Genomic DNA, 16030 nt, shown 5'->3' with positions numbered 1-16030 from the left:
TTTAATTAAAACTCACTAGCAATTTCTTAGGCATCGAACTTGCTTTTATGAAGCTCCGCTGGTCGCGTGGCAGATGAAATGAGGTCTGTGTTGCCCAGGCTGGCCTCAATTTTTGCCTGGGCTCAAGCAGTTACCCTCCCCAATATTCAGCACATGGTGTGTGTCCACTGTACTGGGCTAGGTAGTTAGTTCCTTAAGGTACTTCAGAGGACCTTTACTCTTAGGAATGTCGTTCCCAGGCTAAATGATTAATGTTAAGTTTAAAAAAAATTATCTTGAGATGGAAACTCTTTTCCTCCTTTGTTATTGGCAAGGCAGATTTATTTTTTATTGCCTATCTTTTCCCTAATGGTTCCACTTATTGAAACTCTTGGATTTATATACATGTGGCAGGCAATTGTATTAGTTCCAACGCTCTCCCTTGTTTTGGTCTAAGTTCTCATTTCTTGTCTTGGCACAGACAGTAAAATCCTCACCTTTAGGAAATCAAGGGTGAAGGCTAGGCATGGTAATGCACTGGAGTAATTTCAGGAGGATCCCAAGTTCAGCCCAGCCTGGGCTATTTAGCATCATCCCAACTTGAAATTTTAAAAAGTAAAATGGAACAGGATCATATTTTTTTACCACATAAGATCACTATTTTGACTTTGAATTGTTTTGTTTTTTTCCCTCCTCTTTGTTTTTTGCCCCTACAGATTTGCTTTATTTCTAGTTTTTTTAGCTGCTCATTTAAAATATCTGGACTAGAGATGTGATTCAGTGGTAACATGCTTGCCTAACATGTGTAAGGCCCTGGACTTGATCCCCAGTATTGCTCAGCCCTCAAAGAAAGTTGATGGAAAGTCACTTGCCATATATCCAACATTTCTAGTTGTTTGTAGTGGTGAGGTTTTATTGTTATTTAATCTGTCATATGGCTGGAATCAGAAACACTTCTGTCATTTGTAGAATTTTTGTCAGTCTTACGCATATAAATGGAAATGATGTAATTTTTCAGATTTAGTATCTGTGGAGGAATTGACTATAAATTGTTTTTTTTTTTTTTTAAAGAGAGAGTGAGAGAGGAGAGAGAGAGAGAGAATTTTTAATATTTATTTTCTAGTTCTCAGCGGACACAACATCTTTGTGGTATGTGGTGCTGAGGATTGAACCCGGGCCGCACGCATGCCAGGCGAGCGCGCTACCGCTTGAGCCACATCCCCAGCCCCTACTATAAATTGTATATAGGTGTCTTGTTCTATTCCATTCAATATATATTTCTCAGTAGCATGGATCTTAGGTTTTGTTTTGGTACTGGGGATTGAATTCAGAGGCATTTTACCACTAAACTAATATCCCCAGTCCTTTTTAATAATTTTTAAATTTTTGATGTGCATTTCTCTTATTGCTAGCAATGATGAACATTTTTTTTTCATATATTTGTTGATTGATTGTATATCATCTTCTGAGAAGTGTCTGTTCAGGTCCTTGGCCCTTTATCGATTGGGTTATTTGTTTTTTTGGTGTTTAGCTTTTTGAGTTCTTTATATGCCCTAGAGATTAGTAGTCTATCTGATGTGTGAAGGGTAAAAGGGTAAAAATTTGCTCCCAAGATGTAACTATTCTAAGATTTTATCTCACTACAGTCAGAATAGCAGCTATTATGAATACAAATAACAATAAGTGTTGGTGAGGATGTGGGGAAAAAGGTACACTCATACACTGTTGGTGGGACTGCAAATTGGTGTGGCCAATATGGAAAGCAGTATGGAGATTTGTTAGAAAATTGGGAGTGGAACCCACCATTTGACCCGGCTATGCCTCTCCTCAGTCTATACCCAAAGGACTTAAAAACAACATACTACAGGGACATAGCCACATCCATATTTATGGCAGCACAATTTACAATAGCTAAACTGTGGAACCAACCTAGATGCCTTTCAGTAGATGAATGGATTAAAAAAAAAAGTTGGGGGCTGGGGATGCGGCTCAAGCGGTAGCGCACACGCCTGGCATGCTTGCCGCCCAGGTTCGATCCTCAGCTCCACATACAAACAAAGATGTTGTGTCCGCCAAAAACTAAAAAAAATAAATATTAAAAAATTAAAAAAATTGCATATATACACAGTGGAATATTACTCAGCAATAAAAGAGAATAAAAACATGGCATTTGCAGGTAGCCAATCCCAAAACACCTAATGCCGAATATTTTTTCTTATTTAAGGAGGCTGATTCATAGTGGGGTAGGGAGAGGGAACATGGGAAGAGTAGATGAACTCTAGATAAGGCAGAAGGGTAGGGAGGGGAAAGGAGGGGGCATGGGATTAGAAGTTATGGTGGAGTGTGATGGACATAATTATCCAAAATACATGTATGAAGACATGAATTGATGTGAATATACTTTGTATACAACCAGAGATATGAAAAATTTGTGCTCTATATACGTAATATGAATTGTAATGCATTCCACTGTCATAAGTAAAAAAAATAATAAAAGAATTCAAAGTGGAAAAAAATAATTTGTGAATTTTTTATGTATTTATTTATTTATGTTAAAAACTTTTTTTAATTGTCAGTAGACTTTTATTTATTTGTGGTGTTGAATCAAACCCAGCACCTCACATGATAGGCAAGCACTCTACCACTGAGCTATATAACCCCAGCCCTGTATTTATTTTTTAATTTTTTGGGAGGTACCAGGGGTTGAACTTAGGGGCACTCAACCACTTAGCCACATTCCCAGCCCTATTTTGTATTTTATTTAGAGAAGAGGTTTCAGTTGCTTAGAGCCCTGCAGTTGATGAGGCTGTCTTTGAACTCTTGAGCCTCTCGAGCCACTGGGATTACAGCTGTGCCCAGCTTTATTTGTTTTTAATTTAATTTATTTTTTTTATTTGATCTACTTAGTTATACATGATAGTAGAATGCATTTCGATTCCTTGTACGAAAATGGAGCACAACTTTTCATTTCTCTGGTTGTACTGTATTTGTTTTTTAGACAGGGTCTCCCTAAATTGCTTAGGGCCTCCAACAGTGTCTTATTCAAATCTGTAATATTTAGCAGAGTGCCTGAAGATGTAGGTACTATAAGAATTTTCTCAAAAATTCAATTATATTGAAGCCACTTAAGAAAACAGACGTAGCTGGGCCATGTCTGTAATCCCAGTAAATTTAGGAGGTTGAAGCAGGAGGATCACAAGTTTGAGCCAGCCTCTGCAATGTAGGGAGGCCTGAAGTAATTTAGGAAGACATGTTTCAATGTAACTCACTGTTAAAATCCCTTTGGATTTTATTCATTTAATTTTAAAATCTCTTTGGAATTCATTAATTCCCTCATTAAAAAAAAAAGATAACAGGGCTGGGGATGTGGCTCAAGCAGTAGCGCGCTCGCCTGGCATGCGTGCGTCCCAGGTTCGATCCTCAGCACCACATACCAACAAGAATGTTGTGTCCGCCGAGAACTAAAAAATAAATATTAAAAATTCTCTCTCTCTCTGTCTCTGTCTCTCTGTCTCTCTCTCTCTCTCTCTCTCTCTCTCTCTCTCCTCTTTAAAAAAAAAAAAGATAACATTTTATTCTTGTTCATAATTCAGATGAATCAGTTGTTTCAGTGATACAATAGTGATATGCATGTATGGTTTAAAGAGGATATTTAAGCCCATCTAGGTATTCAGAGAAGACTTTTGTTGAAATGAGTCTCATTCTCTTGTAGTAGACCTATTGCTGTAATTTTTTTTGTACTTTATTAGTGAAACAAGTACCTTTGACATATTCATGGGTTTCCCTCTTAAATACTTGTGTATTTTCCCAGCTAAATAACAAGTTGTCAGAGGATAAGAATTGCACACTAATATTTGATTAGGAATCTATAATGCAGCTCTTGGGATAGTGTTGGGCAAAATGTAGGAACTCAAAAACCCATGTATCTAAAAATGACAGGATATCCAGGCAAACTTGGAGAGTTTATTTATCATCTTATTTGGAGGAGTTCATCTTCATAATTGTTAACATTTTTTTATTTTAAAAAGTATCATTGCCGGGCATTTGGTGCACTCCTGTAATCCCAGCGATTTGGGAGCCTGAGGCAGGAGTATCACAAGTTTAAGGCCAGCTTCAGCAGTTTAGCTAGGCCCTAAGAAACTAATCAGAAACCGTCTTAAAATATAAAAGGGGTTAGGATGTAGCTCAGCAGTAGAATGACCGTGGGTTCAATCCTCAGTACAAAAAAACCAAAAAACAACTTTATTTATTTTTCATTGTAGTAAAATACAACATAAAATCTATTTTAATATTCATTTATATATTTTTTTTTAAAAGAGAGAGAGAGAGAGGAGAGAGAGAGAGAGAGAGAGAGAATTTTTAATATTTATTTTTTAGTTCTCTGCGGACACAACATCTTTGTTGGTATGTGGTGCTGAGGATCGAACCCGGGCCGCACGCATGCCAGGCGAGCGCGCTACCGCTTGAGCCACATCCCCAGCCCCATTTATATTTTTTACAGTGGTGGGGATTGAACTCACACCTTGAGTATGCTAGGCAAGAACTCTACCACTGAGCCACACCCCTAATTCTTCCCTTAGTAATTCATTGGTATTAAGTACATTTATATCATCATACAATCACTATCACCACTATCCAGCTCTAGAATTTTCTGTGTGTGTGGTACTACAGATGTAACAACCCAGGTTTATTTTTACCACTGAGCTACATCTCCATCCCAGCCCCTTTTTTATATTTTAATGTTTTATTTTGAGACAGGGTCTCACTAAGATGCAGAGACTGAGCTTGAACTTTGTTTGCCCAAACTGAAATTCTGTACTCATTAAACAGTAACTCTGGCATTCCTTCCTCCTCTCTTTTTCTTTCTTTCTTTCTTTTTTTTTTTTTAGTTGTTGTTGGACCTTTAATTTATTTATTTTTATGTAGTACTGAGGATTGAACCCCGTGCCTCACACATGTTAGGCAAGTGCTCTACCACTGAGCTACAACCCTAGCTCTCCTTCCTCCTTCTGACCCTGCTTGTTGTCTCTCTTCTTAATGTTCTTCTGAAATTATTTTTTTTTTGTGATAGTTTTCAGAGAAAGAAAAAAAAAAAACATGAACTTAGGCCGCACGCATGCCAGGCAAGCGTGCTACCGCTTGAGCCACATCCCCAGCCCAAACTTTCATCTTATTTAGCCTATTTGATGCTCAGTTTATATTAAGTTTTTACTTATATAGAATTCAAGATTTGAGCTGTATTTTTATGTTCCATAATATGCAAATCTCTTTATTTATTTATTTATTTTAGTTTTCGGCGGACACAACATCTTTGTTTGTATGTGGTGCTGAGGATCGAACCCAGGCCGCACGCATGCCAGGCCAGCGCGCTACCGCTTGAGCCACATCCCCAGCCCCTGCAAATCTCAATTTCTCTTTTCTCTCTTTGTTGTGGTGGCTGTAGGAATTGAACCCAAGGCCTCACGCATGCTATACAATTGCTCTGGCACTGTGTTACTTCCCCATCCCGTTAAAATAGTTTTACTGGTTTTGACTATGAACTTAAATATAGTTTAATGAAAGTTACACTGTTTTGCTTTTCTTTTTTTTTTTTCCTCCCTTTCTTTCCCCTGTTCTCTCCTCTTCCCTCCTTTTGATAGAACTCAGGGCCTTCCATGTATGTATTATTCAAACAACCCAGGTTTACTTTTACCACTGAGCTGCATCCTCAGCCCTCTGCTATGTTTTTTTGTTTTTTTTTTTTAAAAGAGAGAGAGAGAGAGACAGAATTTTTTAATATTTATTTTTTAGTTTCCGACGGACATACCAGCTTTGTTGGTATGTGGTGCTGAGGATCGAACCCGGGCTGCACGCATGCCAGGCGAGCGCGCTACCGCTTGAGCCACATCCCCAGCCCCCCTCTGCTATGTTTTAGTGGTTGATAAAATAATATAATTGAGGGACTAGGGAGAGAGCTCAGTGGTAGAATACTTGCTTAGCATGCACAGGGCCCTGGGTTCAATTCGTACTATTGTCAAACAAAATAAATTCTAAATGAAGAAAAATTTATTGATATACTAATATTTCTTATACAGGAAAATTACTGTTGAGTTTTGTCTAACTGAATTTTATAAATTTAAAAAATATAAATTCAAAATTTAACACTGCAGTATCTAGTTAATTATTTTTTTCCTTTAGTACAATCATATTTCCTTTTGAAACACTTTATGTTTTTTTTGGCGGGAGGGGGCTTTACTGGTGATCAAACACAGGGCCTCATGCATGCTAATGCGTGTGTGTGTGTGTGTGTGTGTGTGTGTGTGTATTTTAACTCTTGCTTTCACAACTCTATTCAAAGAGAAATGTTAATATATTTAAAAAGTAATCTTTTTAAGTTTACTTTCAGAAAAATGTTATAAATCAGTTTGTTCAAGAAAGCATTTAAGGAGGTTTATTAAACTAACAGTCATTTATATCTTTGAGTTTCTAAAACTTAGAATCCAGACATGAGTAATTTTGTCAGAATCTTTATTTGTAATGTAATTTGTATCATTTTTAGGCAAAATGTTTCATGGATTTCAAAGCTGGAGGCACCTTGTGTCATATTCTCGGGGCTGCTTACAAGTATAAAAACGAACAGGGATGGTAAGTTTTTGTATTTATTTGTATGGCTTGATGTGATATTTAAATTAATGTTTCATTCTGTTCTTTTGATTGGTGCTAGAGAATTCTATAAACATTATGATTAAGTGTAAAAGCAAGTTGTGTCTTATCAAGAGCCTTATTTTTTTCCTGAATCCTAGAAAATACCAAACAACTATAGCATTTATTAGGCAAAAAAAAATTTTTGTGTGTGTGTGGTTAGGGATCAACTCAGAGTTTTATACTTGCTAGGCAGTCTACCACCAGGCCATATACCCAGGCCTAAGTTACTACTCCCCCCCCCCCCATTTTTTCATTGTAGTTGGACATGATGTTGGGATTTGTTGTTACATATTCGTAAGTGCTCATAATATAAGAATATAATTTGGCCAGTATCATTCCCCAGTATTTTTGCTTTCCTTCTCTTCCTTCTCTCCTTTTCCTCAACTCTACTGATCTCCCTTTGATATTCATGAGACCCCTCATCTTTTCTTTGGTATTTTGATGGGAATTGCATTGAATCTGTTTATTGCTTTCTGTAGTATGACCTTTTTTTTTTTTTTTTTTTTTTGGTACAGGGGATTGAACTCAGGGGTATTCAACCACTAAGCCATATCCCCAGCCCTGTTTGGATTTTATTTGGAGACAGGGTCTCATTGAATTGCTTAGCACCTCCCTATTGCTCAGGCTGGCTGAACTCACAATACTCCTATCTCAGCCTCCCAAGCCACTGGGATTACAGTCACGCACCACAGCACCCAGCAGAATAGCTATTTTAATAATATTAATTCTGCCTATCCATGATCATGTAAGGTCTTTATAAGTTGTTTCTTTTTTTTTAATATTTATTTTTTTAATTGTAGTTGGACACAATACCTTTATTCCATTCATTTAGTTTTATGTGGTACCGAGGATGGAACCCAGGGCCCCGCATGTACTAGGGAGCACTCTACCTCTGAGCCACAATCCCAGTCCCTCTAAGTTACTTCTTATACATAATTGAATATAGATAACAAATAGGTGTACATTATTAGCAAATTAGAAGGTACACTCACTGTAAATGTTTTAGTGTGTGTTATGAACTTCTAAGGTACATTATATTCAGAGCTAGTAGTTAGCATAGCTGCCACTAAGTTACATCCCCAGCCCAGTTTTAATGACTTCTGGTGGCCTTGGGTTTAGCTATATGTGCTAACTGGGTGCCAGGGTTTTTAGCTGCCTTCTTCAAACAAAGCTTCTTACTGACTTTGGACACTTCCCCCACACAGCTGTTCTCCTGTACTGTTATCCATAGCTATTGTTATTCCATAGCTCAAGGGCATTTTTGCCTAACTGAAGTTTATGTATATGATCATCAGTTGGACTACCTGGTAATTACTGGCACATTTGTAAAGAGACTGCAGATTGATTTAAGATTTGAAGTACCTAAATATACCCTCCCCCCCTTTTTTGGCAATACTGAGGATTGAACACGGGGCTAAGTAAGCACTCTAAGGCTAAGTTACATTTCCAGCTCTGTTTAAAAATTTCATTTTGAGACAAGGTCTTGCACATTCTGACCTCCACCTTGAAATCTTTCTGCATCAGCCCCCTGAGTAACTGGGATTACAGGTGTGCACTATCAAGCCTTGCTTTGGTGTCTGTCTTTTAAGTTGAGAAGACTTATCTATTGTACTATCATATTTAAAAAACTACCTCCTGTGGGCTGTGGTTGTAGCTCAGTGGTAGAGTGCTTGCCTAGCATGTGTGAGGCACTGGGTTTAATCCTCAGCACCACATAAAAATAAATAAAATGAAGGTATCCTGTCCATCTACAACTAAAAATATATTTTTAAAAACCTGTCTTCTGTGATCATCTAGCTTTTAAAGATTTTTAAATAATGTAATAAAGATCCAAACCTGTTTTTTTATTCCAGTATTCACACATGTAACTGAATATAATTTTTTCAACTTATAGTAGACCCCTTTCTTTCCTTATACAGATACCATTTCCAGGCTCTAATTATCTCTGTGCAGTTGACGGCCCTTTTGGAGTGTGACATACTAAGTTTACTTCTGTACCCCTTTCCCAAGTCTATTCAAGACAACTAACCCTCTCCTGAGATAAGGACTTTAATCACTTCTCATCAGGTCCCATCTCCCATTAGTGTTGCACTAGGATTGTTTCTCATACATGAGCTTTGGGGACACAATCGTCACCAAATCATGTTCTAATAGTACTAATTTATAGGTATAAAAGTGTATTGATGGTGTGCCCTATCCCCTTTTACTAGCCACTAGAGTATTTGTTGGTATTTTATATTTGCTTATGTTTTGATCTTTGCCTGAGATAGTTTAAAAATATTTTGTAATTATACCCTTCATTTGCATTTCTATGGGCAAGCTCCACCATCTTTTCATATTCTAAAAGGAAAACAACTTACTTAAATATTCTTTATGGGGGCTGGAGCTGTGGCTCAACTAAAAATAAATACATAAATAAATAAATATTCTTTTTGTTTTTTAAGATTTATTTTTTAGGGTGGCGAGGTGCTGGAGATGGAATCCAGGGCCTTGCATATGTAAGGCAAGTACTCTACCACTGAGCTACATTAAAAATCCAGCCTTCTACATCGATGTTCATAGCAGCACAATTCACAATAGCTAGACTGTGGAACCAACCCAGATGCCCTTCAATAGATGAATGGATAAAAAAAATGTGGCATTTATATACCATGGAATATTACGTAGCACCAAAAAATGACAAAATCATGGAATTTGTAGGGAAATGGATGGCACTAGAGCAGATTATGCTTAGTGAAGCTAGCCAATCCCTAAAAAACAAATACCAAATGTCTTCTTTGATATAATGAGAGCAACTAAGAACAGAACAGGGAGGAAGAGCAGGAGGAAAAGATTAACATTAAACAGAGAGATGAGATGGGAGGGAAAGGGAGAGAAAAGGGAAATTGCATGGAAATGAAGGGAGATCCTCATTGCTATACAAAATTACATATAAGAGGTTGTGAGGGGAATGGGAAAATAACAAGGAGAGAAATGAATTACAGTAGATGGGGTAGAGAGAGAAGATGGGAGGGAAGGGGAGGGGAGATAGTAGGAGATAGGAAAGGTAGCAGAATACAACAATTACTAATAGGGCATTATGTAAAATTGTGGATGTGTAACTGACGTGATTCTGCAATCTGCATTTGGGGTAAAATTGGGAGTTCATAACCCACTTCAATCTAATGTATGAAATATGATATGTCAAGAGCTTTGTAATGTTGTGAACAACCAATAAAAAATAAATAAAAAATAAAAAATCCAGCCTTAAATATTCTTGGTAATTTAAAAATAAAATCTTTCATTGATCTGATTTCTTTCTCTTTTTTTTAGTTGTAGATGGACACAATATTTTTATATTTATTTATTTTTATGTGGTGCTGAGGATCAAACCCAGGGTCTCATGCATGTGAGGCAAGTGCTCTACCAATAAACTACAACCCCAGCCAGCCCGTGATCTGATTTCTTTATTTAAAATTTTCCTAATACCCATGTATTTTAAATGCTTCTTTTACTTAGATAGTAGACCGATGATTCTGGAAAGTTTAAGTCTATATTATTAAATCATTATTTAGCAAACCATTTTAATTAATTATTGTGGAAAACCTGTTTACAAAGAATAATACAGTGAATCATCAGTTACCATTATACATTTTTATCTTTTTTTTTTTATAGAGAGAGAGAATTTTAATATTTATTTTTTAGTTTTCGGCAGACACAACATCTTTGTTTGTATGTGGTGCTGAGGATCGAATCCGGGCCGCACGCATTCCAGGCAAGCGCGCTACCGCTTGAGCCACATCCCCAGCCCCATACATTTTTATCTTTACATAATTTCTTTCTTTCTTTTTTTTTTTTTTCCTTCTTTTTGATACTTGGAATCGAACCCACGGGTATTATACCACTGAGGTACATCGCCAGCCCATCTCTTTTTTATTTTGAGACAGGGTCTTAGTTGTCCAGACTATCCCTAAACTTGGATTCTGTTGCCTTAGCCTCCTGTGTAGTTGGAATTGTAGTCATGTACCACAGCGCCTGGCTTATATAATTTCATCTATTAATATTTTGCTAAGGGATGGGGTTGTGGCTCAGTGGTAGTATGCTTGCCTAGCATGTGTGAGGCACTGGGTTTGATCCTCAGCACCACATAAAAATAAATAAAATGAAGGTATCCTATCCATCTACAACTAAAAATATATTTATAAAAACCTAAGCACCACATATAAATGCAAATAAAGGCCCATCAATAACTAATAAAAATTAAAAAAATATTTTGCTGACTATTTCTGAAATAGAAATTTTTAAAAAGCATAATAATGCTATTGTTACCACCACAAGTAAAATTAACAATAATCTTTGAAAAATTATTAGAGTGTTCAAGTTTCCCTAATTTTATCAAGGATGATTTTTATCTTATTTGAGTCTGTCTATAGTCTATTCATTGTGTTTGGTTGCCAAGATTCTTTAAGTCTGTAAAAATCTTCAGCCATCTTTCTTTTGGTTCTTTTCCTTCCCTTTTTTTTTTTTTTTTAAATACATACACACCTTAAAGTTAACTTATAGGATTGTTCATGTTTGGGATTTTGCAGGAAATCAATTTAGTGGTCTTCTAAATTTTAGTCAACTGAGGGTTATATCCAGAGGATTACATTCAGTTGAATTCTTTTTGTAATAGTACTTCATAGATGGTATGGTTTTCCTACATGAGGAGGTATATAATTTTAGGTTGTTTCTCTTTGTAATGGAAACACATGGATGTTTAATTTTTAAAGTTGGAATAGATATGTTTTATAAATTTTTCATCCTTAAAGAGTGTTACTTTGTTATTTTCTTGTTAACTGGGATACTTTTTTTCTTTAAGTTGCAAATGGATTTTTTTTTTTAATTTTGTTTATTTATATGTGATGCTAAGGATCGAACCCAGGGCCTCACCATGCCAGGCAAGCGTCCTATCACTGAGCCACAACCCCAGTCTTGGAATACTTTTATAAAGAGAAACTTACCTGGGGCTGGGGATGTGGCTCAAGCGGTAGCGCGCTCGCCTGGCATGCGTGCGGCCCGGGTTCGATCTTCAGCACCACATACCAACAAAGATGTTGTGTCCGCCGAGAACTTATAAATAAATATTAAAAACTCTCTCTCTCTCCCCCCCCTCTCTTAAAAAAAAAAAAAACACAAGTTGAGATTCTTAAAAAAAAAAAAAAAAAGAGAAACTTACCAACAATTGGAAAAGCAGAGAAAAATTTTTTTTCTATTAACAGATTCATTTAGTTTTTAATCTTTGTCTACAGATAAATTCATCCAGTCCTATATTAAATTTTTTAATGAATGCTTTCAGATTATTTCTCAGATTTCTAATGGAGATAATTCCACTCAACCCTATTCTAATATTTTACTAAGGAAACAGTTTCTTTGAAAATAAATAAGTTCTGTGTAAGTAATCCTATAAGTGATGGCTTCTAGGTATAGTTCTTCTATTATCAAGACCCTGTGAGTGTCATTTTTTTTTTTTTTTTATGAAGGGGAGATACTCACATATCACCCTCCCCCCAAGAACCAGTGGGAGGCTGTCGGCTAAAATAGGATTTTCCCACCTGGTTGGGTAATAATCATTTGCCCTGTAAGAGGAAATTGCTTGGGATCTAACCTACCCTTTCCTTAGAAGTAGTTGTGGAAAGGGGATATTCAAAACTAAACAAGTAGTAAAAGTAAAGTTCTGCGTACAAGATTAAATCAATGTAAAGTTAAAGATAGAGGTCCCTTGTATTTAGTTGTTGATGGACTTTTTTTTTTTTTTGGTGACAACATTACAAAGCTCTTGACATATCATATTTCATACATTAGATTGAAGTGGGTTATGAACTCCCAATTTTTACCCCAAATGCAGATTGCAGAATCACGTCAGTTACACATCCACAATTTTACATAATGCCCTATTAGTAATTGTTGTATTCTGCTACCTTTCCTATCCCCTACTATCCCCCCTCCCCTTCCCTTACATCTTCTCTTTCTACCCCATCTACTATAATTCATTTCTCTCTTTGTTTATTTTCCCATTCCTCTCACAACCTCTTATATGTAATTTTGTATAGCAATGAGGGTCTCCCTTCATTTCTATGCAATTTCCCTTTTCTCTCCATTTCCCTCCCATTGTTGATGGACTTTATTGTCTTTATTTTTATGTGGTGCTGAGGATCGAACCCAGTGCCTCATGCATGCAAGGCGAGCACGCCACCACTGAGCCCCAACCCCAGCCCCTAAGTCTATTTTTTAACCTCTCTTTTTTTCTTTTTTAGTTGTAGATGGACACAATACCTTTGTATTTTTTATTAGTAGTTTTTAAAGTTATAACTGGACACAATATGTTTATTTTGTTTATTTTAATGTGATGTTGAGGATCAAAGCCAGTGCCTCACATGTGCAAGGCAAGTGCTCTACCACTGAGCTACAACCAAACCCAAAATCTGTTTTTAAACCTATGGTAAATATTAAAAGTATCCGGCTGGGGATGTGGCTCAAAAGGTAGTGTGCTCACCTGGCATGCGTGCGGCCCAGGTTCAATCCTCAGCACCACATACAAAGATGTTGTGTCTGCCGAAAACTAAAAAATAAATATTAAAAAAGAATATTAAAAGTATCTATTTTTATGCGCTTTTTAAATCCTTTTCTTACTTTCTTAGTTGTAGTTGTTTTGGGATACATTTCAGTCTTGTCCTAGCTCATCAATAATAAAGTTGTAATATATTAGTTCTCAATCATAGTAAATATTAATGTATTTAGTAGTTTGCTTATATAGCCATACTTTCTGCTAGCCACTAGGGCTACATGGGAACATTTTTTAATGAACCTGGTTCTTGTCCCCAAGACATGTAATGAGTTCTCTTACCAACAAGATTGTTCTCTTATGAGGCTGTAATATCACTATGCTCAGGATTTTTTAAGAACATGAAAGAAGAAGACAGGAATAGTTTTATAGAAGAAGCGACTCATGGGATGATTTTAGAATGTTAGTGTCAAGCCCATTAAGAGGATGATATCATGGTGGAAAAGCTATAGAGTTTAGAAAAATTATGTGAGTATTCCCATATGATGGGATCACAGTGGAAAGGGGTGACTCTGATTTGTCAGTTGTGTCAGTTCAAGCATTCTGTGCATCTTTAATTCTTGATAGCTGTGGCTTTCTATTGCATGCCTCTTGGACTTTCTGTGGAAAAAAGAATGGGCACTTGAATTTGCCCTTACATAGATCATTCATGTCATTGCTGTGTACCTCTTATAGGTACTTTAAAGGTTTGGAATACTTGTAGCTCTCACATGGAATACTTGTAGCTCTCACATGATCACAGATTATGGGATAATTAATTTCTACTCTTGTGTGTGTGTGTGTTGTTGGGGATTGAACCCAGGGCCTTGTGCATGTGAGACAAGCACTCTCCCAACTGAGCTAAATCTCTAGTCTCTACTCTTGAATATTACTGTAGCCAGTTAGAAATTTGAAGAAACTCTCATCTCTTTATATCATGTATCTTACAAACTGTTCCAGAATATCCAAGATGCTTTCCTTGATTGAAAAGAACACAAGACACTGTTGAATTTGAACAATTGAATTTTAAACACACGTAGATAAATTTTCCTTATTCTTTGCGTGTGCGTGTTTGTAGTACTGGGAATTGATTCAAGGGGCTTTATGCCTCTAAGCTACATCCCTAGACCTTTTTATTTTAGTTTGAAACAGGGTCTTGCTCAGTTGCTGGCCTTGAATTTGTGGTTCCTTTTGCTTTAGCTTCCTGAATAGCTGGGATCATAGGCATGCATACTGTACCCAGCACACTTTCTTTATTCTTGAAGGATAGTATGGTGATTCCCTGCCATTCGATCTCAGGATTTCTTTTCTGTATGATGTAAAATATCTTTTTTTTAAAAAAATTTTTTAGTTGTAGTTGGGCACAATGCCTTTATTTTATTCATTTTTACGTGGTGCTGAGGATCAAACCCACCGCCTTGCACGTGCTAGACGAGCACTCTACCGCTGAGCCACAACCCCAGCCCTCTAAAATATCTTTGATTTAAGAAAAATAGAATACTTCTTTTTCAACTATGGTAGCTTTTATCATCTCTTATTTTCTGGAAAATCACAAAGGTTGATTATATTTTTTTAAAGAAGAAATGAATGAAAATATGTTTTAAAAGAAAAATAATTTATAAAAAAATTTATAAGAACTATGTACAAGCTACCCCAGATAACATAAAGGTCCATAGGCTGATTGTGAGATGCAGTATCTGTTATGACTTTTCCTATTGAAAATTACAGACACTTGAGTTAACATGTTGTAGTCAAAGGATTTTGTTTGTTTTGTTGAAAAGATGATGATATTTTCAGGCTTTATTTGATCCAGGAACCCTAATGATATTATTAAGACTGTTTCTTCAACTCTCAGTTCTTCCTTCAATCTGGTGGCTTCACTTTCCTTCTCCACCTGGCAACTCTAAGCTGGTGTTAGAACAAAGAAGAGGGCTGCTTGTCTCCCTGCCTCCTGAATAGATCCTTGGATCCATGTGGACCAGATCCATTTGGCTTACCTGCCCATTCCTGATTAGTCAGGCCTTGATCATGTGTGCTGCCTCTGGAAAATGATAAGGAACCCCATCCAATCTACAATCCACAGGGATGGAGTTGTAGAGAAATGGTTCTCAAAAAAAAAAAAATTCAGGGTGTTCTGGTTGTATCCCCAGACTGCTCTCCTATTTTTATTGTCCAGCAGAAAGGCAAATGTGACCTAAATAGTAAATGTCATCTACTGATGTTGAAGATAAAAGCATCTTCAATAAATGAGAGCTGGATCCTAAACAAACCCTTCCTTTGTAGAAAGCAGGGGATGAGAATCTAGACCCTTAGCAAAAAAAGAGAAAAAGTTCTGGGAACTGTGTCAAAGTGTGGTTTGTGATTCCTCCAGAAAGATATCCTAAAACTTTTTTAGCATCTGTTGCCTCTCCATGTTCAAAAATTTAACTATAAATTAGCTTGTCATTGGAATTCTGCCATCAATTCAGTATTTTGTGCCTGAATGAATGTCCTCAGTTTCCATTGTGCTAGCCTTTGGTTTAATATGGTTTAATAGCCTTTTCTTTTATCAAAGTATTAATGGTACATTCTTATACTATTAAGAGTATACTTTTAAACATTTTGTAGAATGCTATTTTTGGCTACTTAGTTTTGTAATTTCTTTACATTGAATTCTAAAATTGAGTTTTCCCTTGTGTTTAAGGAGGGCGACAATCTTCTAATGATTTTCTTCTCTTTTAGGCGGAGATTTGATCTGCAGAATCCATCACGAATGGATCGTAATGTTGAAATGTTTATGAACATCGAGAAAACGTTGGTGCAGGT

General features: G+C 36.5%; 1 protein-coding gene across 3 annotated transcripts in view; it reads left to right on the top strand.

The window, feature by feature from the left end:
* Smarcc1 (SWI/SNF related BAF chromatin remodeling complex subunit C1) overlaps window positions 1-16030 on the top strand; it is a 152551-nt gene that overhangs the window by 12496 nt on the left and 124025 nt on the right. For all 3 annotated transcript variants that reach the window (XM_026389836.2, XM_026389835.2, XM_026389837.2), the window contains exons 3-4: window positions 6518-6603; window positions 15947-16028. In XM_026389836.2, coding sequence (XP_026245621.1) covers window positions 6518-6603; window positions 15947-16028 — 168 coding nt within the window. The remainder of the gene's footprint in view (window positions 1-6517; window positions 6604-15946; window positions 16029-16030) is intronic.

The sequence above is a fragment of the Urocitellus parryii genome, chromosome 3, assembly GCF_045843805.1.
Source record: "Urocitellus parryii isolate mUroPar1 chromosome 3, mUroPar1.hap1, whole genome shotgun sequence".
In the NCBI taxonomy this organism is placed as follows: Eukaryota; Metazoa; Chordata; class Mammalia; order Rodentia; family Sciuridae; genus Urocitellus; species Urocitellus parryii.
Note: the sequence above shows the minus strand (reverse complement) of the source record. Positions and strands in the feature narration are given on the sequence as shown.